Here is a 24,859-nt window from a genome sequence, read left to right on the forward strand (position 1 = left end):
ATACTCCAGAGCTGCACTCACTATTCTGCAGGTGCAGTCACTGTGTACATACATTACATTACTGATCCTGAGTTACCTCCTGTATTATACCCCAGAGCTGCACTCACTATTCTGCTGATGCAGTCGCTGTATACATACATTACATTACTGATCCTGAGTTACATCCTGTATTATACTCCAGAGCTGCACTCACTATTCTGCTGATGCAGTCACTGTATACATACATTACATTACTGATCCTGAGTTACATCCTGTATTATACCCCAGAGCTGCACTCACTATTCTGCTGGTGCAGTCACTGTGTACATACATTACATTACTGATCCTGACTTACATCCTCTAATATACCCCAGAGCTGCACTCACTATTCTGCTGATGCAGTCGCTGTATACATACATTACATTACTGATCCTGAGTTACATCCTGTATTATACTCCAGAGCTGCACTCACTATTCTGCAGGTGCAGTCACTGTGTACATACATTACATTACTGATCCTGAGTTACATCCTGTATTATACCCCAGAGCTGCACTCACTATTCTGCTGGTGCAGTCACTGTGTACATACATTACATTACTGATCCTTAGTTACATCCTGTATTATACTCCAGAGCTGCACTCACTATTCTGCAGGTGCAGTCACTGTGTACATACATTACATTACTGATCCTGAGTTACATCCTGTATTATACCCCAGAGCTGCACTCACTATTCTGCTGGTGCAGTCACTGTGTACATACATTACATTACTGATCCTGAGTTACATCCTGTATTATACCCCAGAGCTGCACTCACTATTCTGCTGGTGCAGTCACTGTGTACATATATTACATTACTGATCCTGAGTTACATCCTGTATTATACTCCAGAGCTGCACTCACTATTCTGCTGGTGCAGTCACTGTGTACATACATTACATTACTGATCCTGAGTTACCTCCTGTATTATACTCCAGAGCTGCACTCACTATTCTGCTGGTGCAGTCACTGTGTACATACATTACATTACTGATCCTGAGTTATATCCTGCATTATATTCCAGAGCTGCACTCACTATTCTGCTGGTGCAGTCACTGTGTACATACATTACATTACTGATCCTGAGTTACATCCTGTATTATACACCAGAGCTGCACTCACTATTCTGCTGGTGCAGTCACTGTGTACATACATTACATTACTGATCCTGAGTTACAGCCTGTATTATACCCCAGAGCTGCACTCACTATTCTGCTGGTGCAGTCATTGTGTACATACATTACATTACTGATCCTGAGTTACATCCTGTATTATACCCCAGAGCTGCACTCACTATTCTGCTGATGCAGTCACTGTGTACATACATTACATTACTGATCCTGAGTTACATCCTGTATTATACCTCAGAGCTGCACTCACTATTCTGCTGGTGCAGTCACTGTGTACATACATTACATTACTGATCCTGAGTTACATCCTGTATTATACCTCAGAGCTGCACTCACTATTCTGCTGGTGGATTCCCTGTCAGTTAGCTCTCTCACAGAGATAGCTCATATTTTTCCCACATCAGTTTACTGATGACGATTTTTGCCAGAATGTAAGTCTCACCAAACAAGCAGTGTGAACTATAAGATTTTATCTCTATGGTCTTCTTAACTATGATTGCAGCTCTGGAGAATAATACAATAGTGCCATAATGGACATGATAAGATGACAAAACCAAAGAAGCCATCTTCCCATGAAATGATCTCTGACCTTAGGAAAGAGCCCCTAATGGTGTCCGGCCTTGGCCCCCATAGGCCGCAGCTGGAGATTATCTTTGAGAGTTGAAATTTATATTATGTAATTTTTTCACTTGGTTAAAACAGAATGAAAACATTGTGTAATAAGGAGGAAGAAAATATTAGAAATTCTGAGAGGCTAATAAATCTGAGCAGATGCTTGTAAAATACACAGGACGGGGGAATGTTACAGATGTGGAGCCAGTGCACCTGCCTCCAGCTCCTCACCGCGACTCTCACCATCGCGATATCAGGCGGACAAATGACCGCGGTCTTTGATCTTTGTGACTGTTACCACAGGGTCCACGCCATCTGTTCCCTGCATGTGATAAGTGCCCTTACCTGCTCTATATCAGGCTGCAGGGGGCTGTACAGGGACCTCGTCTCCACGTGTTCACACACAAGAGACTGTTTCCGCAGAACGTGTAGGGCGAGACGTTCCTCGGCGGGGCCGAGATGTGGATTAGGAAATTTAACGTCCTCTATCGAAAAGAATACACATAATCAGTACAGTGGACGTCCCTTTAATTGGGAGTCAATGATATCGTGTGGCATCAGAAGAAGTAGTCAGACTCACCGAGGTCAGAAATACTGTAGTCTTGACTCCGGAATGAAATCCTATTGTTTTTGTGGACCGGAGGTTTGTGGTTGCGCTGTTGGGCCAACCTGTGAAGGAGCTGAGAAGGTCGGAGCTGGTCCCTCCATTGGTTCGGTCCAGAGCTGAACAAAATAAAATAGCAAGTTTATCAGAGGTGGCATCTTGGCTCCAGTGAAGCCCCCAGCCATTCATAAAACCGGGGTCTTCCTATGTAACGTAGGAACTTTCATGAATCCCTTGGCTCCAGGGCCCGGATGGGACTGCTACTAATAAACCCATCATAGATACTCTCATAAATGTATCTATAAGGTTCAGCTCACACTTATATGGTCCAGGCAGAGGGTTTCTGTCGAAATTGCCGAAAAAAACTGTAATCCGATGGAAACCCCCAACACAGCGTAGACTGAGCCATGCATTTGAAGTAAGCCGACAGTCACTTTGGACTTAGTCTGGCCGCTTTTAAAGTTCTGTTATTGTCTGAAAACGATGAATCATCCCATGATGGAGGCCAGAGAGTGTCCAAAGTGAAAGTGAAAGTGTCCGGAAGCTTCATTCAAGTTATTGGCTCCATCTGAGGATCCTGTAGGAATGCAGTTATTCAGGGAATCCAATGGAAACCTCAACGTGGTGCTTGGTGTATAGCGCTGAATGTGTGTGACCTTCTCGAAAACTGTGAGCGAATCGTCTCGAGGTGAATCAAATTCACCTCAAATTTCAGAAGAACGTCAGATTGTTCGTAACTTGAATGTTTGTGATTTGAATTGCAAGAATCCAGCAAACTGTGGGTTGGTTGGATGTTATTTTGATGGATTCAAAAGGGACAGGACTTGTCATATTATGTCCAGTCACACTGTCGAATCTGGACTCACTCCAAAAAGGCTAAAGATACCAGTTGTTGGAAGACACCGAAGGTGGCCTAGTGTGGACCACACTTGTGACCACACCGAAGAAGACAATTGGACTGGACACTATATACATTGGAAACGAGGCTGTACAGTTGGACAAGTGAGGGCCGGGTGAGCATAAATTTGGGGAATATCAAACCTATGAGGATTATACCTGCAGGAAATGGTTTAGACTTAAGATTACATAGTTAGAAGTCTCCATAAGCCATGACTTATGACGTTACATCTGAAGGGACAAGATGCCACAGTGTACCACCTGATAAGGTATGGACATATACTTTGGGTACGTACATGCAATATGTTTGTGGTAGGCCGCATCGAGCCCCGTATTTGGAAAGAAACCGATTCTCCAGGTCTATGACAGTCTCTCCAATCTTCTCATCCTTCGAGAGCATGTCATGGTCGTAGAGTGTGATCTTCAGGTCTTTCTCTAATGGCAAAGTGCAGGACAACTCAAACATCCTGAGAAACGTAAAAGACAAAATCAATTACTAATCACACGGTAAACCTAAAGTATACAGAACCTGACATGCTCACAACTTACTTTCCAAAAACAGGTTCTAACGTGCACGGGATGTAATTCTCCTGATCGTTGTTTGACTTTTTGCCAACAGAGATCTTCACATAGGGGTCACACTGAAAAGGAACCAAAATATATCAAATAGTACAGGATGGCTGCTTCATAGATAGAAATATTAAAGGAAATTTGGCTTCATTTTGGCTCGAAAAATTGGGAAGAATAAAAGACTAAATCTAAGTTTTGCAAAAGAATCAACTGGTTAAAAAGAAGTTATAAGAGAACAATGAACTACACAGAAGCAAAGTAAACTGTTACAAAACATACTGTAAAACGTGCTGTAAATAAGAAGAATATAACTACTATAATGCTGCCCCTATGTACAAGAATATATCTACTATAATACTGCCCATATGTACAAGAATATAACTACTATAATACTGCCCCTATGTACAAGAATATAACTACTATAATACTGCCCCTATGTACATGAATATAACTACTATAATACTGCCCCTATGTACAAGAATATAACTACTATAACACTGCTCCTATGTACAAGAATATAACTACTATAATACTGCCCCTATATACAAGAATATAACTACTATAATACTGCTCCTATGTACAGGAATATAACTACTATAATACTACCCCTATGTACAGGAATATAACTACTATAATACTGCCCCTATGTACAAGAATATAACTACTATAATACTGCTCCTATGTACAAGAATATAACTACTATAACACTGCCCCTATGTACAAGAATATAGCTACTATAATACTGCTCCTATGTACAAGAATATAACTACTATAATACTACCACTATGTACAAGAATATAACTACTATAATACTGCCCCTATGTACAAGAATATAGCTACTATAATACTGCTCCTATGTACAAGAATATAACTACTATAATACTACCCCTATGTACAAGAATATAACTACTATAATACTGCCCCTATGTACAAGAATATAACTACTATAATACTGCTCCTATATACAATAATATAACTACTATAATACTACCCCTATGTACAAGAATATAACTACTATAATACTGCCCCTATGTACAAGAATATAACTACTATAATACTGCTCCTATATACAATAATATAACTACTATAATACTACCCCTATGTACAAGAATATAACTACTATAATACTGCCCCTATGTACAAGAATATAACTACTATAATACTGCTCCTATATACAATAATATAACTACTATAATACTACCCCTATGTACAAGAATATATCTACTATAATACTGCCCCTATGTGCAAGAATATAACTACTATAATACTGCCCCTGTGATAGAAATATATATATATCATGTAGATCTCACTTGCATGTATACTCCTCTATAATCAAATATATACTTATATGCTCACAGCAAATATATACATTATAATCAATGGTTTAAAATGGCTGACACGAACTAATATAAACCCAGACAGATCATATGGGGTTTTCCACCCCTAAAAGCAGAAGAGTGTCAGATGTTTGGTGACTGCTGATCAAATGTCATCTTTGTCCTACATACAGAGGTACATTTTAGTTCCTTAATCTGCAGTCATATGAGCATTAATCACAATATTCCATATATGTTTAGATAACCAATGACAGAGGAGCTAGACAATATGATAATTAACTAACCACCCCTGACAACCCCTAACCACTCCTTTCTATGTGAAAATATAAAACTATGTATGTACAATAAAGTATCAGTATTGATGGAATGTTGTTCTGTCACAGTTGTGTACAGTCCATTCTTGATGAGCGCTCAAAATACTCAGTCTAATTGGGAGCGGCCACAGCACACACAGGGATATATTTATCCAACCCTAATATTTCCATAACACCCCTATGTACAAGAATAAAACTACCATAATACTGCCCCTAGGTACAAGACTATAACTACTATAATACTCCCCTATGTACAAGAATATAACTACTATAATACTGCTCTTATGTATAAGAATATATCTACTATAATACTGTCCCTATGTACAACAATATAACTACTATAATACTGCTCCTATTTACAAGAATATAAGTACTATAATACTGCTCCTATGTACAAGAATATAACTATTATAATACTGCCCCCTATGTACAAGAATATAGCTACTATAATACTGCTCCTATGTACAAGAATACAACTACTATAATACTGCTCCTATGTACAAGTATATAACTACTATAATATTGCTCCTATGTACAAGAATATAACTACTATAATACTGTCCCTATGTACAAGAATATAACTACTATAATACTGCCCCTATGTACAAGAATATAACTACTATTATACTGCCCCTATGTACAAAAATATAACTACTATAATACTGCCCCTATGTACAAGAATATAACTACTATAATACTGCTCCTATATACAATAATATAACTACTATAATACTACCCCTATGTACAAGAATATAACTACTATAATACTGCCCCTATGTACAAGAATATAACTACTATAATACTGCTCCTATATACAATAATATAACTACTATAATACTACCCCTATGTACAAGAATATATCTACTATAATACTGCCCCTATGTGCAAGAATATAACTACTATAATACTGCCCCTATGTACAAGAATAAAACTACCATAATACTGCCCCTAGGTACAAGACTATAACTACTATAATACTGCCCCTATGTACAAGAATATAACTACTATAATACTGCTCTTATGTATAAGAATATAACTACTATAATACTGTCCCTATGTACAACAATATAACTACTATAATACTGCTCCTATGTACAAGAATATAAGTACTATAATACTGCTCCTATGTACAAGAATATAACTATTATAATACTGCCCCCTATGTACAAGAATATAGCTACTATAATACTGCTCCTATGTACAAGTACATAACTACTATAATACTGCTCCTATGTACAAGAATACAACTACTATAATACTGCTCCTATGTACAAGTATATAACTACTATAATATTGCTCCTATGTACAAGAATATAACTACTATAATACTGCCCCTATGTACAAGAATATAACTACTATAATACTGCCCCTATGTACAAGAATATAACTACTATTATACTGCCCCTATGTACAAAAATATAACTACTATAATACTGCCCCTATGTACAAGAATATTGCTACTATAATACTGCCCCTATGTACATACATATATCTACTATAATACTGCTCCTATGTAAAACAATATAACTACTATAATACTGCTCCTATGTACAAGAATATAACTACTATAATACTGCTCCTATGTACAAGAATATAACTACTATAATACTGCTCCCTATGTACAAGAATATAACTACTATAATACTGCTCCTATGTGCAAGAATATAACTACTATTATACTGCCACTATATAAAAGAATATAACTACTATAATACTGCCCCATGTACAAGAATATAACTACTATAATACTGCCCCTATGTACAAGAATATAACTACTATAACACTGCTATGTACAAGAATATAACTACTATAATACTGCTCCTCTGTACAAGAATATAACTACTATAATACTGCCTCCTATGTACAAGAATATAACTACTATAATACTGCCTCCTATGTACAAGAATATAACTACTATAATACTGCTCCTATGTACAAGAACATAACTACTATAATACTGCCCCTATGTACAAGAATATAACTACTATAATACTGCTCCTCTGTACAAGAATATAACTACTATAATACTGCCTCCTATGTACAAGAATATAACTACTATAATACTGCCTCCTATGTACAAGAATATAACTACTATAATACTGCTCCTATGTACAAGAACATAACTACTATAATACTGCCCCTATGTACAAGAATATAACTACTATAATACTGCTCCTCTGTACAAGAATATAACTACTATAATACTGCCTCCTATGTACAAGAATATAACTACTATAATACTGCCTCCTATGTACAAGAATATAACTACTATAATACTGCTCCTATGTACAAGAACATAACTACTATAATACTGCCCCTATGTACAAGAATATAACTACTATAATACTGCTCCTCTGTACAAGAATATAACTACTATAATACTGCCTCCTATGTACAAGAATATAACTACTATAATACTGCCTCCTATGTACAAGAATATAGCTACTATAATACTGCCACCTATGTACAAGTATATAACTGCTGTAATACTGCCCCATGTACAAGAATATAACTACTATAATACTGCTCCTATGTACAAGAATATAACTACTATAATACTGCTCCTATGTACAAGAATATAACTACTATAATACTGCCCCTATGTACAAGAATATAACTACTATAATACTGCTCCTATGTACAAGAATATAACTACTATAATACTGCCCCTATATACAAGAATATAACTACTATAATACTGCTCCTATGTACAAGAATATAACTACTATAATACTGCTCCTATGTACAAGAATATAACCACTATAACACTGCACCTATGTACAAGAATATAACTACTATAATACTGCTCCTATATACAAGAATATAACTACTATAATACTGCCCCTATATACAAGGATATAACTACTATAATACTGCTCCTATGTACAAGAATATAACTACTATAATACTGCTCCTATGTACAAGAATATAACTACTATAATACTGCTCCTATGTACAAGAATATAACTACTATAATACTGCCCCTATGTACAAGAATATAACTGCTATAATACTGCCCCCTATGTACAAGAATATAACTGCTATAATACTGCCCCTATCTAACAAAAGTAATGTAGTTGAAAACCCTTGAACCAAGGTCCTTTCTAACTTGGCATTCATCTGATGGTATGCAGCAGTTAATGTAAATATAATGCATGCTACTTTGAACATTTGGTTTTCTGTTTATTGTGAAGCCAACAGCAAATAGGACAAAATAACTGAAAACTTCAGCGTGTGTAGTTATTCATCCCCCTAAAGTCGGTACTCTGTAGAGCCTCCTTTTGTGGCAATTACAGCTGCAAGTCACTTTGGATAAGTCTCTATGAGCTTTCCACATCTTGCCACTGGGATTTTTGCCTATTCCACAAGGCAAAACTGCTCCGGCTCCTTCATGTTAAGTTTCCTCTGGTGAGCAGCAATCTTCAAGTCTGGCCACAGATTCTACATTGACTACACCACTCCAGAACATTTTTCACATTTCCCCTTAAACCAGTGTTGCTTTAGCAGTATGCTTTGGGTCATTGTCTTGTTGGAATTGGTGAATCTCCGTCCCAGTCTCAAATCACTGACAAACAGGTTTTATTCAAGAATATCTCTGTATTTCGCACAATCCATCTTCCCCTCAACTCAGACTATTATTCCTGTCCCTGCTGCTGAAAAACATCCCCACACCATGATGCTGCCACCAGATTCCACTGTAGAGATGGTGTTCTTGGGGTGAGGAGCTGTGTTGGTTTAGCACTTGGAAACTCTGTAGCTCCTTAAAAATTTTGTCCTAACTTGTTTGGAAATCTCCTTGGTCTTCATGGTGTTATTCGGAGATCTCCTTGGTCTTCATGGTGTTGTTTGGAGATCTCTTTGGTCTTTATGGTGCTGTTTGGAGATCTCCTTGGTATTCATGGTGTTGTTCGGAGATCTTCTTGGTCTTCATGGTGTTGTTTGGAGATCTCTTTGGTCTTCATGGTGTTGTTTGGAGATGTCCTTGGTCTTCATGGGGTTGTTTGGAGATCTCCTTGGTCTTCATGGGGTTGTTTGGAGATCTCCTTGGTCTTCATGGGGTTGTGTGGAGATCTCCTTGGTGTTCATGGTGATGTTTGGAGATCTCCTTGGTCTTCATGGTGTTATTCGGAGATCTCCTTGGTCTTCATGGTGTTGTTTGGAGATCTCTTTGGTCTTTATGGTGCTGTTTGGAGATCTCCTTGGTATTCATGGTGTTGTTCGGAGATCTTCTTGGTCTTCATGGTGTTGTTTGGAGATCTCTTTGGTCTTCATGGTGTTGTTTGGAGATCTCTTTGGTCTTCATGGTGTTGTTTGGAGATGTCCTTGGTCTTCATGGGGTTGTTTGGAGATCTCCTTGGTCTTCATGGGGTTGTTTGGAGATCTCCTTGGTCTTCATGGGGTTGTGTGGAGATCTCCTTGGTGTTCATGGTGATGTTTGGAGATCTCCTTGGTCTTCATGGTGTTATTTGGAGATCTCCTTGGTCTTCATGGTGTTGTTTGGAGATCTTCTTGGTCTTCATGGTGTTTGGAGATCTCCTTGGTCTTTATGGTGTTGATTGGAGATCTCCTTGGTCTTCATGGTGTTGTTTGGAGATCTCCATGGTCTTCATTGTGTTGTTTGGAGATCTCCTTGGTCTTCATGGTGTTGTTTGGAGATCTCCTTGGTCTTCGTGGTGTTGTTTAGAGATCTACTTGGTGTTGTTTGGTTAGTGGTAAAGTGTATAGACTGACATCCATGTGACACTTAGATTGCACAAAGGTGGACATCCTGTCACTAAGCATGGGACTTATGAAGGGAATTCTTTACATCAGAAATTTTTACGGGCTTTATCGCAAAAGCGGTGAATAGATATGCACATGCCAATGTTTGCTTATTTAATCCCATAAATTTAAATTATGCCAATATTTTTCTCACTTCACTTAGACTATTTAGTGCTGATGTATCACACACAAATCAGATTACAAAAATATTTAAAATACAGGTTGTAATATCACAAAAAAAAGGTAAAAAGCCAGGGGAGGAGAGGGGGTTGAATAGTTTGACAAGCCACTGTATACAAAGACACCTGAAAGCAAACCTTTAGGTCCCCTTTGGCATCCTTTGGATTAAAAGTCACTGTGTGCATCGCTTCTCATTCATTTGAGATAGCTTTTTTACAAGTAGATTACTTTTTTTATGCGTTTTAATATATTTGTTTTTATATTTGTGTAAGAGTTTCCATTATTCATGATGCTCACCTTGCCATTAGCATCCTTGGGTTGAAGGCCAAATGCACGGACAATGTAGACCCTGACCAGGCAGTCTTGTAACCCTTTAGCCGGCAGCTGAACGAATTGTCGAGGAGGCATTGGAAGGGATGGATCCTCAGGTAGGGTGTATATTTTAAAGGACCCCTATAATTATAGTAAAACAGAAAAAAAGTATGAAGAACACACGTAGCATCCGATCACTCATGATTGAAGATTCCTGTTAGCCTAGAAGAAAAACTTTTAAGAGTTCCAAAATGTATCAAAGATTCCTTATTCCTACACTTAGAAAGGATTCATCCCAAGATGGACTATAACAAGGCTTTACAGGTTGGCTGCCCATCATACAATACGACTGCTAAAATCAGAGGTCACTGAGCGTGAAAGGGTTTATGGTGTATAAAGTAATGTCTATTCATTATTCTGCGGCTATTAACTGAAGGATTGAGAGATTAAACAAGTACCTAAAGGGGTTTCATGTAGAGGATAACACATGTGAGTCATGATTCAGTACTGCTGTGTAACATCCTTCCTTCCTCCTTTCATTAAATGATTATCTCATCCCAGGGAAAGATTCACAGCAATACTGCTTTGTAATTCTGTATAATGCCCACTCATGCTGCTGCAGCTTTATAGTAAGCTTAGGTCTCATTATAGTGCTGGATTCACAGATACACTGCACACTATTGCTGTATATCCACCATGCTGCTGCATCTAATTAGGTGTTTATCTCATCCTAGTGTTAAAGTCACAGCAACACTGCTTAAAATTGTTGTATAATGTCCCCCATGCTGCTACAGTTTTATATTACGTGTTTATATATTCCCAGTGTTGGATTTATAACTAGAATGGTCAGTGCTGGTGTATAGTGTCCTTCATACTGCTTTCTTGTAGGTGTTGTGAGGTTGCTATTGGACAGGTCCTCCATGTGAGATTTGGTGGTTAGCCTCGGTGATGTAAATCCCAGGAAACTGACTCCAGGGCAGTTAGTGCTGAGCAGTTATTTTATGGGGCAGCATGGGCCAGGGTTCTAGGAGCAGTCGGAAATGGTGGGTGGGACTGACTGTTGCCATATCTCCACCCCGGGAGTTGAACGGCCTATTTAAGGCAGCTCAGCTGCTTCTGTCTTTGTCTGTGTGGCCATGTGGAAAGACCAGTTGCGCTGATCATATCCAAAAAGAATCAAAAAGACAGCGCCACAATGGACAGTGAAAAAGTAGCTAACATTTTATTCTGCCTCCTGCGGCGACGATAAAGGTCTTCTGACCGAAACGTCGCCGCAGGAGGCAGAATAAAATGTAAGCTACTTTTTCACTGTCCATTGTGGCGCTGTCTTTTTGATTCTTTTTGGATATGGAATGTTATCTGGGATGGACCCCCTGGTGTTGACGTGCGCCCTTATGTCCACAGAGGCTTTATGATTGCAGGGTGCGGTTCAACTTTTTTGTTGGACTGTTGTGCTGGTCAGTCCTGATCAGAGTTGGACTAAGCCCTGCGATATCTGAACGGCTGAGCCATATTGCTGCGTGGACTATTTTTGTTCTGTTTCTACCTTATACTGGTAGGATATACAATTGCTTATGATGAATACTTATGAAGGGTAATAAATCTGCTAGTTTGGACAAAGATACCTCGAGCTACCATCTCAGTGCTGGATTTACAGGTTTACTGCTCAGTACTGATGTATAATGTCTTAGATGCTGTAACTGTTTTCTAGTGAATGTTTATCTCACATCAGTGCTGGACTCATGGCTACACTGGTAAGTACAGCTGTATAACGTCTTCCAATCTGCGGGTTTCTAGTGTTTAGCTAGTGCTAGATTTACAGGTACACTGCTCAGTACTGTTTAACCCCTTTACCCCCAAGGGTGGTTTGCACGTTAATGACCAGGCCAATTTTTACAATTCTGACCACTGTCCCTTTATGAGGTTATAACTCTGGAACGCTTAAACGGATCCCGGTGATTCTGACATTGTTTTCTCATGACATATTGTACTTCATGATAGTGGTAAAATTTCTTTGATATTACCTGCGTTTATTTGTGAAAAAAACGGAAATTTGGCGAAAATTTTGAACATTTCGCAATTTTCTAACTTTGAATTTTTATGCAATTAAATCACAGATATATGTCACACAAAATACTTATTAAGTAACATTTCCCACATGTCTACTTTACATCAGCACAATTTTGGAACACATTTTTTTTTTTGTTAGGGAGTTGTAAGGGTTAAAAGTTGACCAGCAATTTCTCATTTTTACAACACCATTTTTTTTTAGTGATCACTTCTCATTTGAAGTCATTTTGAGGGGTCTATATGATAGAAAATAACCAAGTGTGACACCATTCTAAAAACTGCACCCCTCAAGGTGCTCAAAACCACATTCAAGAAGTTTATTAACCCTTCAGGTGTTTCACAGGATTTTTTGGAATGTTTAAATAAAAATTAACATTTAACTTTTTTTTCACAAAAAATGTACTTCATCTCCAATTTGTTTTATTTTACCAAGGGTAACAGGAGAAAATGGACCCCAAAAGTTGTTTTACAATTTGTCCTGAGTATGCCGATACCCCATATGTGGGGGTAAACCACTGTTTGGGCGCATGGCAGAGCTCGGAAGCGAAGGCGCGCCATTTGACTTTTCAATGCAAAATTGACTGGAATTGAGATGGGACGCCATGTTGCGTTTGGAGAGTCCCTGATGTGCCTAAACATTGAAACCCCCCACAAGTGACACCATTTTGGAAAGTAGACCCCCTAAGGAACTTATCTAGATGTGTGGTGAGCACTTTGACCCATTAAGTGATTCACAGAAGTTTATAATGCAGAGCCGTAAAATTAAAAAATCATATTTTTTCACAAAAATGATCTTTTCGCCCCCAATTTTTTATTTTCCCAAGGGTAAGAGAAGAAATTGGGCAACAAAAGTTGTTGTCCAATTTGTCCTGAGTATGTTGATACCCCATATGTGGGGGTAAACCACTGTTTGGGCGCATGGGAGAGCTCGGAAGGGAAGGAGCGCCGTTTGACTTTTCAATGCAAAATTGACAGGAATTGATGGGACTCCATGTTGCATTTGGAGAGCCACTGATGTGCCTAAACATTGAAACCCCCCACAAGTGACACCATTTTGGAAAGTAGACCCCCTAAGGAACTCATCTAGATGTGTTGTGAGAGCTTTGAACCCCCAAGTGTTTCACTACAGTTTATAACGCAGAGCCGTGAAAATAAAAATTATTTTTTAGCTCCCAGTTTTGTATTTTTCCAAGGGTAACAGTTAAAATTGGACCCCAAAAGTTGTTGTCCAATTTGCCCTGAGTACGCTGATACCCCATATGTGGGGGGAACCACCAATTTAGCGCATGGCAGAGCTCGGAAGGGAAGGAGCGCCATTTGGAATGCAGACTTAGATGGAATGGTCTGCAGGCGTCACATTGCGTTTGCAGAGCCCCTAATGTACCTAAACAGTAGAAACCCCCACAAGTGACCCCATATTGGAAACTAGACCCCCCAAGGAACTTATGTAGATGTGTTGTGAGAACTTTGAACCCCCAAATGTTTCACTACAGTTTATAATGCAGAGCCGTGAAAATAAAAAATCCTTTTTTTTTCACAAAAATCATTTTTTAGCCCCCAGTTTTGTATTTTCCCAAGGGTAACAGGAGAAATTGGACCACAAAAGTTGTTGTCCAATGTGTCCTGAGTATGCTGATACCCCATATGTTGGGGTAAACCCCTGTTTGGGCGCACGGGAGAGCTCGGAAGGGAAGGAGCACTGTTTTACTTTTTCAATGCAGAATTGGCTGGAATTCAGATCGGACGCCATGTCGCGTTTGGAGAGCCCCTGATGTGCTTAAACAGTGGAAACCCCCCAATTATAACTGAAACCCTAATCCAAACACACCCCTAACCCTAATCCCAACGGTAACCCTAACCACACCCCTAACCCTGACACACCCCTAACCCAAATCCCAACCCTATTCCCAACCGTAATTGTAATCCAAACCCTAACCCTAACTTTAGCCCCAACCCTTACTGTAGCCTTAACCCTAGCCCCAACCCTAACCTTAGCCCTAACCCTAACACTAACCCTAACCCTAACCCTAGCCCTAGCCCTAACCCTAACCCTAATGGGAAAATGGAAATAAATATTTTTTTTTAATTTTTCGCTAACTAAGCGGGTGATGAAGGGGGGTTTAATTTACTTTTATAGCGGGTTTTTTAGCAGATTTTTATGATTGGCAGCCGTCACACACTGAAAGACGCTTTTTATTGCAAAAAATATTTTTTGCGTTACCACATTTTGAGAGCTATAATTTTTCCATATTTTGGTCCACAGAGTCATGTGAGGTCTTGTTTTTTGCGGGACGAGTTGATGTTTTTATTGGTAACATTTTCGGGTACGTGACATTTTTTGATCGCTTTTTATTCCGATTTTTGTGAGGCAGAATGACCAAAAACCAGCTATTCATGAATTTCTTTTGGGGGAGGCGATTATACCGTTCCGCGTTTGGTAAATTGGATAAAGCAGTTTTATTCTTCGGGTCAGTACGATTACAGCGATACCTCATTTATATCATTTTTTTATGTTTTGGCGCTTTTATACGATAAAAACTATTTTATAGAAAAAATAATTATTTTTGCATCGCTTTATTCTGAGGAATATAACTTTTTTATTTTTTCTTTGATGATGCTGTATGGCGGCTCGTTTTTTGCGGGACAAGATGACGTTTTCAGCGGTACCATGGTTATTTATATCCGTCTTTTTGATCACGTATTATTCCACTTTTTGTTTGGCGGTATGATAATAAAGCGTTGTTTTTTGCCTCGTTTTTTTTTTTTTTTTTTACGGTGTTCACTGAAGGGGTTAACTAGTGGGACAGTTTTATAGGTCGGGTCGTTACGGACGCGGTGATATTAAATATGTGCACTTTTATTGTTTTTTTTTTCATTTAGATAAAGAACTGTAATTATAGGAACAATATTTCTTTTTTTTTTTTTTTTTTAATTTTTTTTTACACATGTGACTATTTTTTGTTTGTACACTATAACATTGCCCTAGGGGGGGACATCATGTTATAGTGTAAGATTGCTGATCTGACACTTTGCTGTGCATGGTGTCAGATCAGCGATCTGACGTGCACAGCTCTAGGCTTCCCAGCGCCTGCTCTGAGCAGGCGCTGTGAAGCCACCTCCCTGCAGGACACGGATGCCGCGGCCATTTTGGATCTGGACCTGTTGCAGCGAAGAGTAGGTAAGAGACCCTCGAAGCAACGCGATCACATCTCGTTGCTCCGGGGGTCTCAGGGAAGCACGCAGGGAGCCCCCTCCCTGCGCGATGCTTCCCTATACCGCTGGAACACTGCGATCATGTTTGATCGCAGTGTGCCGGGGGTTAATGTGCCGGGGGCGGTCCGTGACCGCTCCTGGCACATAGTGCCGGATGTCAGCTGCGATAGCTGACACCCGGCCGTGATCGGCCGCGCTCCCCCCCCCCGTGAGTGCGGCCGAACGCATATGACGTACTATCCCGCCGGTGGTCATACGGGCCCACCCCACCTCGACGGGATAGTACGTCTAATGTCGGAAAGGGGTTAATGACTTCCATGATTCTTCTAGTTCTTGACATGTGCTACAGGAGAGACAGGAGAGCAGAAATCCCTTATGTATGCTTGTGCCATGTGTGGCAGGCATCATAGCATCATTCCAGAGACAAACTGATGGGGAATTTAGATTGTGAGCCCCATCAGGGACAGAGCTGCGGAATATGTTAGCGCTATATAAAACTGAAGATTATATAAATGTTATATCTGGATTTTAAGTGAAAGGCATGGAGTATTGTAGTAACTACTGTGGGAAAGGATGATGACGGGCATATGGCGCTTGCCTCCTCATGTGTACCGCTCTGCTCTTCCAGTTATGCTTCAGGCTCCTGAGCCCGCTGGGACCACAGTCCTCTCCGCTTTCCTTATAGTGTTATTTTCCTTTTGGCAGTGCCACATTTTTCCTTCTAAATAATGAGTGCTACAGATTTATCCTCACATCGATGCTCATCTCGTAATCCTCAGATAAGCCTTCTATTAAACGCTGGTCAACATTACGAGCATTGTTATTGTTCCACTTACAAAACCTGAGGCTAAAAAATGAAGAATCACAATCCACTGGGGCTTCAGTAATATTTCCGTGAGTGAGTCACCGAAATAATTGCCGTAATGTAAGAATAGTCTCCTAGGCCTGCATGCAACCCCTTTAAAGCTCTTTAATACAAACACAGCCTTAGTAACGTCAATGTGACCACAACATAAATGGCTACAGCTAACCCTATTGTGACCATTTTTCACTGCTGTGCTGTCACACACTCTGTCTTTACAGTTTATTCAGTTATTTATTGCTAACTCTCCCCATCTCTGTGGCTAAGCTGTGACGTGCTTTCACTATCCAGATTCACCAAAATATACTGCAGCTGCTGCATTCCCTGCCTATGCTTTTATGAAGGCTATGATAGTCCCTCCTGATTGGCTGTGCTACACCACATGATGCGATTGGTGTAAGACATGAAACAAATTGAAAATTGTTCAAATTACCTGGCATTAGTAAATTTCTAAAATTTTGACATGACTTTGCATTAAATTTATTCACTCATCGTTAGGAAATGGTAGCCCACATGTGACCCATGAATCACTCCGGATGGGAGCGGCACTGAATATCCAAGTGGAAAAATATAAAATGATGATATCCCTCCAACCCCAATCAGCGGGCATTAGTTGGGGTTTGCCAGATTCCTGCCAATGTCCCCGTGTTCCCAGGATCCATATAGACCTAGTCATCTTGCATCATTTGATTGATCTTTCTCCCCTCCCAAGACATGAAACCAGAAAATGAACGTAAAAGTCAGACTGATGGCGCCACTATGTAACCAGCACTTTCACACGAGAAGATCAGTGACATTTCCACGGTAGAATCAGCAGTTTCCAGAAATTGCCCCATGCTCTGATTTTCATGCAAAATTTAAAATACAGATTTTGGTTAGAGTTATCTGCTTATTTACTCCCCATCTGAAGAAGAAAATATAGGGAATTCCTATATTTTTGAATATTCATATTTAAAGATGAAAAAAATCGATGCAATTCAAATCATTTTGCATATTACAGAAGATTGAGGCTGGAGTCACACATGGCGTAAGACAATACGCCACGTATTATACGTCCGTACTACGGCCGTAATACGGAGAAATGTTCCCAAAATAGTGATCCGTAGTCAGGGTGTGTCAGCGTATTTTGTGCATGGCATCCTCCGTATGTAATCCGTATGGCATCCGTACTGCGAGATTTTCGCGCAGGCTTGCAAAACCGACATCTAATGGATTTATGTGCTCAAATGTTAGGGAAAACATATATACAGTATATATATATATATATATATATATATATATATATATATATATATATATATATATATGTCATTGAGACACATATATATATATTCTGTATTTATATTTCATTCAGCGCGATATCTGTGAACAGCCGGTAATTCAATTACCGGCTTTTCATTTCTCCTGCACAAACCCGACAGGATATGAGACATGATTACATACAGTAAACCATCTCATATCCCCCTTTTTTTTTGCATATTCCACACTACTAACGTTAGTAGTGTGTATGTGCAAAATTTCAGCGCTGTAGCTGCTGAAATAAAGGGTTAAATGGCGGAAAAAATTGGCGTGGGCTCCCACGCAATTTTCTCCGCCAGAGTGGTAAAGCCAGTGACTGAGGGCAGATATTAATAGCCAGGAGAGGGTCCATGGTTATTGGCCCCCCCGTGGCTACAAACATCTGCCCCCAGCCACCCCAGAAAAGGCACATCTGGAAGATGCGCCTATTCTGGCACTTGGCCACTCTCTTCCCACTCCCTGTAGCGGTGGGATATGGGGTAATGAAGGGTTAATGCCACCTTGCTATTGTAAGGTGACATTAAGCCAGATTAATAATGGAGAGGCGTCAATTATGACACCTATCCATTATTAATCCAATTGTTGGAAAGTGTTAAAAAACACACACACACACACATGATTAAAAAGGATTTTAATGAAATAAACACAGCGGTTGTTGTAATAATTTATTGTTCTCGCAATGCATTTCCAGGCCCTCGCTTGGCAAAATAATAAACACACAAGATACATACCTTCTGATGTCAGATCACGTCCCACGAAGTAATCCATCTGAAGGGGTTAACTAATATTACAGGCACGAGCTGCAATAAACCACTCGCTTGTGCCTGTAATCCCCGGGTGCTGAAAGGAAAGCTGGATCTGTACTTACATGGAGTCGCGGTGAGGCGCCCTCTGGTGGATGTTCTCATGAACTGCAGCCTGGGAACTTTTTCCCACGCTCCAGGTCATATGAGGACATCCACCAGGGGGAGCATCACCGCGACTGAAGGAAATGTAGGTCAATGACCTACATTTCATTCATTCGCCGGGGAATTACAAGCACGAGCACAGCTGCATTTAGCAGGGCTCCTGCCTGTAATATTAGTTAACCCCTTCAGATGGATTACATCGTGGGACGAGACGGTTCACCAGAAGGTATGTATCTTGTGCGTTTATTATTTTTCCAAGCGAGGGTGTTCCTGATGGATTGCGAGAACAATAAATTATTACAACAACCGCTGTGTTTATTTCATTAAACTACTTTTAAAACAGGTGTGTGTGTGTTTTTTAACCCTTTCATACAATTGGATTAATAATGGATAGGTGACATAATTGACGCCTCTCCATTATTAATCTGGCTTAATGTCACCTTACAATAGCAAGGTGCCATTAACCCTTCATTACCCCATATCCCACCGCTACAGGGAGTGGGAAGAGAGTGGCCAAGTGCCAGAATAGGCGCATCTTCCAGATGTGCCTTTTCTGGGGTGGCTGGGGGCAGATGTTTTTAGCCACGGGGGGGCCAATAACCATGGACCCTCTCCTGGCTATTAATATCTGCCCTTAGTCACTGGCTTTACCATTCTGGCGGAGAAAATTGCGCGGGAGCCCACGCCAATTTTTTCCGCCATTTAACCCTTTATTTCAGCAGCTACAGCGCTGAAGTTTTGCACATACACACTACTAACATTAGTAGTGTGGAATATGCAAAAAAAAAGGGGATATGAGATGGTTTACTGTATGTAAACCATGTCTCATATCCTGTCGGGTTTGGGAAGGAGAAATGAAAAGCCGGCAATTGAATTACCGACTTTTCACTAACAGCGCTGCGTATTTCTCGCAAGTCACACTGCTGGTCCGTGTGGAATCCGTATTTTTCTCGCCCCCATAGACTTTCATTGGCGTATTATTTGCGCAATACGCTGACAAACGCAGCATGCTGCGATTTTGTACGGCCGTAGAAAGCCGTATAATACTGAACCGTAATATACGGCTAATAGGAGCAGCCCCATTGAGAAGCATTGTGCCGTATGTAATGCGAGTTTTACGTACGTAGTTTTTGCGCTCTTACGTACGTAAAACACGCATGTGTGACCCCAGCCTGACCCTGCTACCATATAATGTGTTGCAGCTTTTATATCAAATGGAAGTGCGGCCAATGAGGAGCAACTGTCATAACCTGTATAAAAGCCAAGCAGGGAATGCAGCAGCCACGTGGGTGAATCTGGACAGTGAGAAGACGTCAGAGCTCAACCGTAGAAATAGGGAGAGGAAAACCATAAAATACTGATGAAACTGCACAGATAGTGTGTGACAACACAACCGTGAAAAAGATAAGTGTGTGTGTTAGGGGTCGAGATCCCGCCTCTGCACAGGGAGAATCTCAAGCCATCTCCGCTGCGGTCTCCCATCCATCTCCAGCCGCAGTGGAGCCTGCTCAGCGGAGATGTCGGTCCCAGCGTCTTGTTCAGTCTGACTCTGTCCAAAGGAATGCTGCTGCTTTTCCAGCTTCTGCCATTAAAGCCAGTACTGGGCAGCGGCGAGCAGACGCTTCTGGGACTAAGTCCTGCTTTTCTCGTTCTGAGCATGCCCAGAGTAAGATCTCTCAGTGGAGATCGAGGGTCACATGTTCAGATACTGCAGCTAAATCCATTGGTCCTCCAGGAAGCTCCTGAAGGTGCTCAGGCTCTGTAGCAGCCTCTCATTGGTCCTTCTAGGAAGGTCCTGTTCTTGCTGCAGCTATTTAAGGTTCTCATGACCGCACGGCCATGCGCTAGTATTGAATCAGTTTTCTGCATGCGCCAGTGTGGTCACACTTATGTGTGTGTTCAGGGACTCGGCTGAAATAAGCCCCTAGAATGCCGGCACCTCCGGCGAGGAGATTGTGTGTGTGGATCTAGGGCCCCGGCTGAAATAAGCCCCTAGAATACCAGCTTCTCCGGTGAGGAGATTGTATGTGTGTGTGACCACAGACTGCCTTCAGCTCGGCAGTTAGCTGTGAACTCCTGTGGGGTTAACAGGGCACAGCGTCTTGTTTTCGTGCGACTCTGTGAAGTAACAGAGGTCGCTTAAACCGCCATATAGTGCCGTCATTTGCTAGCAGCAGGTTCCTCCTGCACGGTGGACCCCGGGCTGCGAACGCACCAATAATAACATCTATATTTACTCGGTGCGTTCCGCTAGCCCTAACATAATACTAGCGCCAGGGTCTGGCTAGCAGTGGCGGACAAACAGCAATCTTTGCGGTACATCCAGCAGCTGGAGGGTAGGTTGGCAGCTCTCGAGCGCAGAACCTCAGCTGTGGATGTTACCGCAGTAGCTGTTCAGGCTGCTAGCGTGGCTGCAGCAACTTTGTCCACTGCCACTCCTGTTCCGACCCTGTCTCACCTCCCGCTGCCAGAAAAATTCTCTGGTGATGGCAAATCTTGTAGGGGTTTCGTGAGTCAGTGCTCAATACACCTCGAGCTTCTGGCTGCACGTTTCCCTACAGAGCGGGCAAAGGTGGGATTCATTATGTCCCTCCTGTCGGACAGGGAATTGGATTGGGCTACGCCGCTGTGGGAGCGTGGTGATCATGTGGTGCAGAGTGCTCCGCTGTTTCAGAGCACTCTGAAACAGGTCTTTTTAGGACCTCGAGTCACCCATGATACGGAGCTCCAACTGTTGGCATTGACTCAGGGCTCGTCCTTGGTCAGCCATTTTGCCGTCCACTTCCGCACCTTAGCATCTGAGCTGGAGTGGTCGGATAAAGCCTTCATCCCTATATTTTGGAGGGGGCTGGCTGACCATGTTAAGGACGCACTGGCCACTAGGGAGATTCCCGCCACACTGGAGGAGTTAATAGCTGTATCTACTCGTATTGACCTCCGTTTTCACGAACGGAGGTTAGAGCGAGCCCAGTGTAGGCAGAGGTTTCGGCTGGCTCCCACCTTCGCCAAACCTTTGGAATCTCCAGTTCAGGCAACCGAGTCACATGAGGCCATGGAGTTGCCACGAGCGGGACCTAAGTCCCGGACCGCTCGTGCACTTACGGTCTGTCATGTTTGCCGGCAGTCAGGACATTTTGCCACCAGATGTCCTCAGCGGTCGGGGAAACGTCAGCGTCTAGTGGTAGTGGGTGGAGGTTCACTAGACACGGCGACGTTTGCCTCCAAATTGTCCTTTAAGGGGACAATTACCATTGGCCCATCCACTCATTCGGTAGAGCTTTGCGTGGACTCCGGGGAGGAGGGCAATTTTATGTCTTCTGCCTTCGCCCAACGACACGCAATACCTCTGGTGGTGCTCGCCCAACCAGTGACCGTACGAGTGGTGAATGGGTCGACACTGCCCTCACAGATTATACAACAGACCATTCCATTTACTCTATCCATGTCGCCATCTCATCAGGAGATAATATCTCTGCTCGTCATTCCTGAGGGAATTGATGAGGTCCTGTTAGGGATACCTTGGCTACAGTACCACTCTCCTCATATTGAGTGGTCCACAGGCAGGATTTTTGGATGGAGTAAATTTTGTGGGGGTAGATGTCAGAGGGAATGCGTTCAGGTTGCTACAACTGAGGTACCCGCAGATCTCTCCTCTCTCCCCAAGCAATATTGGCCCTATGCGGACGTGTTCTCCAAAAGGGCTGCGGAGACTCTTCCGCCTCACCGCCCCTATGACTGTCCTATTGGCCTCTTGCCTGGTGCTGAGCCTCCCCGGGGTCGAGTCTACCCATTGTCTCTCCCAGAGACGGAGGCTATGTCTCAGTACATCCAGGAGAATTTGGCAAGGGGATTCATTAGGAAGTCTGTGTCACCTGCAGGGGCTGGGTTCTTCTTTGTGCAGAAGAAGAACGGAGAATTACGTCCATGCATTGATTACAGGGGTCTTAACGCCATCACCGTTAAGAACAAGTACCCTCTGCCCCTGATATCTGAGCTTTTTGACAGGCTTCGGGGAGCAAGAGTGTTTACTAAACTAGATCTGTGGGGTGCTTACAACCTGATTCGCATCCGTAAGGGGGACGAATGGAAGACGGCTTTTAACACCAGGGATGGGCACTATGAGTATCTGGTGATGCCCTTTGGGCTTTGTAATGCCCCAGCCGTTTTCCAAGACTTTGTAAACTATATCTTCCGGGATATGCTCTCCACCTCAGTGGTAGTCTACCTGGATGATATTCTCATCTACTCTCCAGATATAGACTCCCACCGGAGAGATGTGTGCAAAGTCTTCAACCTCCTACGGGCAAATTCCCTCTATGCCAAGTTGGAGAAGTGTGTGTTTGAGCAGGAGTCTTTGCCTTTCCTGGGCTATATCATTTCGGCCCAAGGATTGGCTATGGATCCTGCCAAGCTTCAGGCTGTGATGGACTGGCAGGAACCCCATTCTCTCAAAGTGGTGCAGCGCTTTATGGGGTTCATTAACTACTATCGCCAGTTCATTCCCCACTTCTCAACTTTGGTAGCTCCTTTGGTTGCCCTCACCAAAAAGGGAGCAAATCCCAAATTGTGGTCAGAAGAGGTCTCCAAGGCCTTCCTCTCTATTAAGTCCCACTTTGCTAGCGCTCCCATTTTACATCGCCCCGATGTAGATAAACCTTTCATAATGGAGGTGGATGCCTCATCTGTCGGTGCTGGAGCAGTCCTATTCCAAAAGGATGCTCAAGGTCGGAAGCATCCCTGCTTCTTTTTCTCTAAGACCCTCACACCGGCAGAGAGGAATTATTCCATCGGGGACAGGGAGTTGATAGCTATGAAGTTGGCCTTCTCGGAGTGGAGACATCTCTTGGAGGGGGCTCGTTTTCCCTTCCAAGTTTTCACCGACCACAAGAATTTGGTCTATATTCAGACTGCCCAGCGGCTAAATTCTCACCAGGCCAGATGGTCCCTGTTCTTCTCCCGGTTCCATTTCACCCTCCATTTTCTCTCCGGGGAGAAGAACATTCGTGCCCATGCTCTCTCCCGCTCCGTAGTGTCATCAGCGGAGGAAGAGGAGGAGGAACCTCGGCTTATTGTCCCTTCTGAGAGTCTGAGGACCGTGGCTCTGGTTTCGCTTGAGTCTGTGCCCCCGGGTAGGACTTTCGTGCCAGCAAATTTGCGACCGGAGGTTCTCTCTTGGGCTCATTCGGCCAGAGTGGGTGGGCACTTTGGGACTAAAAGGACATCTGAGCTGCTGGCGAGAATGTACTGGTGGCCACATATGGTCCGTGATGTCGGAGACTATATTTGGGCGTGTGTCTCCTGCGCCAAAAATAAGTCTTCTCGACAACGGCCAGCTAGGTTATTATATCCCCTGCCGGTGGCAGACAGGCCCTGGGAGATGATCGGGATGGACTTTGTGGTGGGTTTGCCCAAGTCTCGTGGCTGTACCATCATTTGGGTTATCACCGATCATTTTTCTAAGATGGTGCACTTGGTGCCGCTTCCCCGGCTACCTTCTGCACGGGCCTTGGCAGCGTTGTTTATAAAACACATCTTCCATCTACACGGTATGCCGGACATAATTGTCAGTGACCAGGGTCCCCAGTTTGTATCTCGGTTCTGGAGAGAGCTTTGTCATCTTCTCAGCATTGAGTTGAATCTCTCTTCTGCGTATCATCCCGAGACGAATGGGTTGGTAGAGAGGGACAACCAGACCTTGGTCACATATCTGCGACATTTTGTCTCAGCCAGGCAGGATGACTGGGCATCTTTGCTATCGTGGGCAGAGTTTGCA

The 24,859-nt window shown here is 42.1% G+C and overlaps 1 protein-coding gene across 3 annotated transcripts in view; it reads right to left on the reverse strand.

Annotated features, from left to right (window-relative positions):
• The window catches only part of DYSF (dysferlin), a 441,189-nt gene that overhangs the window by 25,034 nt on the left and 391,296 nt on the right, over window positions 1-24,859 (reverse strand). For all 3 annotated transcript variants that reach the window (XM_077280344.1, XM_077280346.1, XM_077280345.1), the window contains 5 exons: window positions 10,720-10,875; window positions 3,810-3,901; window positions 3,557-3,727; window positions 2,340-2,482; window positions 2,105-2,244 (listed from right to left, as the gene is read on the reverse strand). In XM_077280344.1, coding sequence (XP_077136459.1) covers window positions 2,105-2,244; window positions 2,340-2,482; window positions 3,557-3,727; window positions 3,810-3,901; window positions 10,720-10,875 — 702 coding nt within the window. The remainder of the gene's footprint in view (window positions 1-2,104; window positions 2,245-2,339; window positions 2,483-3,556; window positions 3,728-3,809; window positions 3,902-10,719; window positions 10,876-24,859) is intronic.

Source organism: Ranitomeya variabilis, chromosome 1 (genome assembly GCF_051348905.1).
Source record: "Ranitomeya variabilis isolate aRanVar5 chromosome 1, aRanVar5.hap1, whole genome shotgun sequence".
NCBI lineage: Eukaryota > Metazoa > Chordata > Amphibia > Anura > Dendrobatidae > Ranitomeya > Ranitomeya variabilis.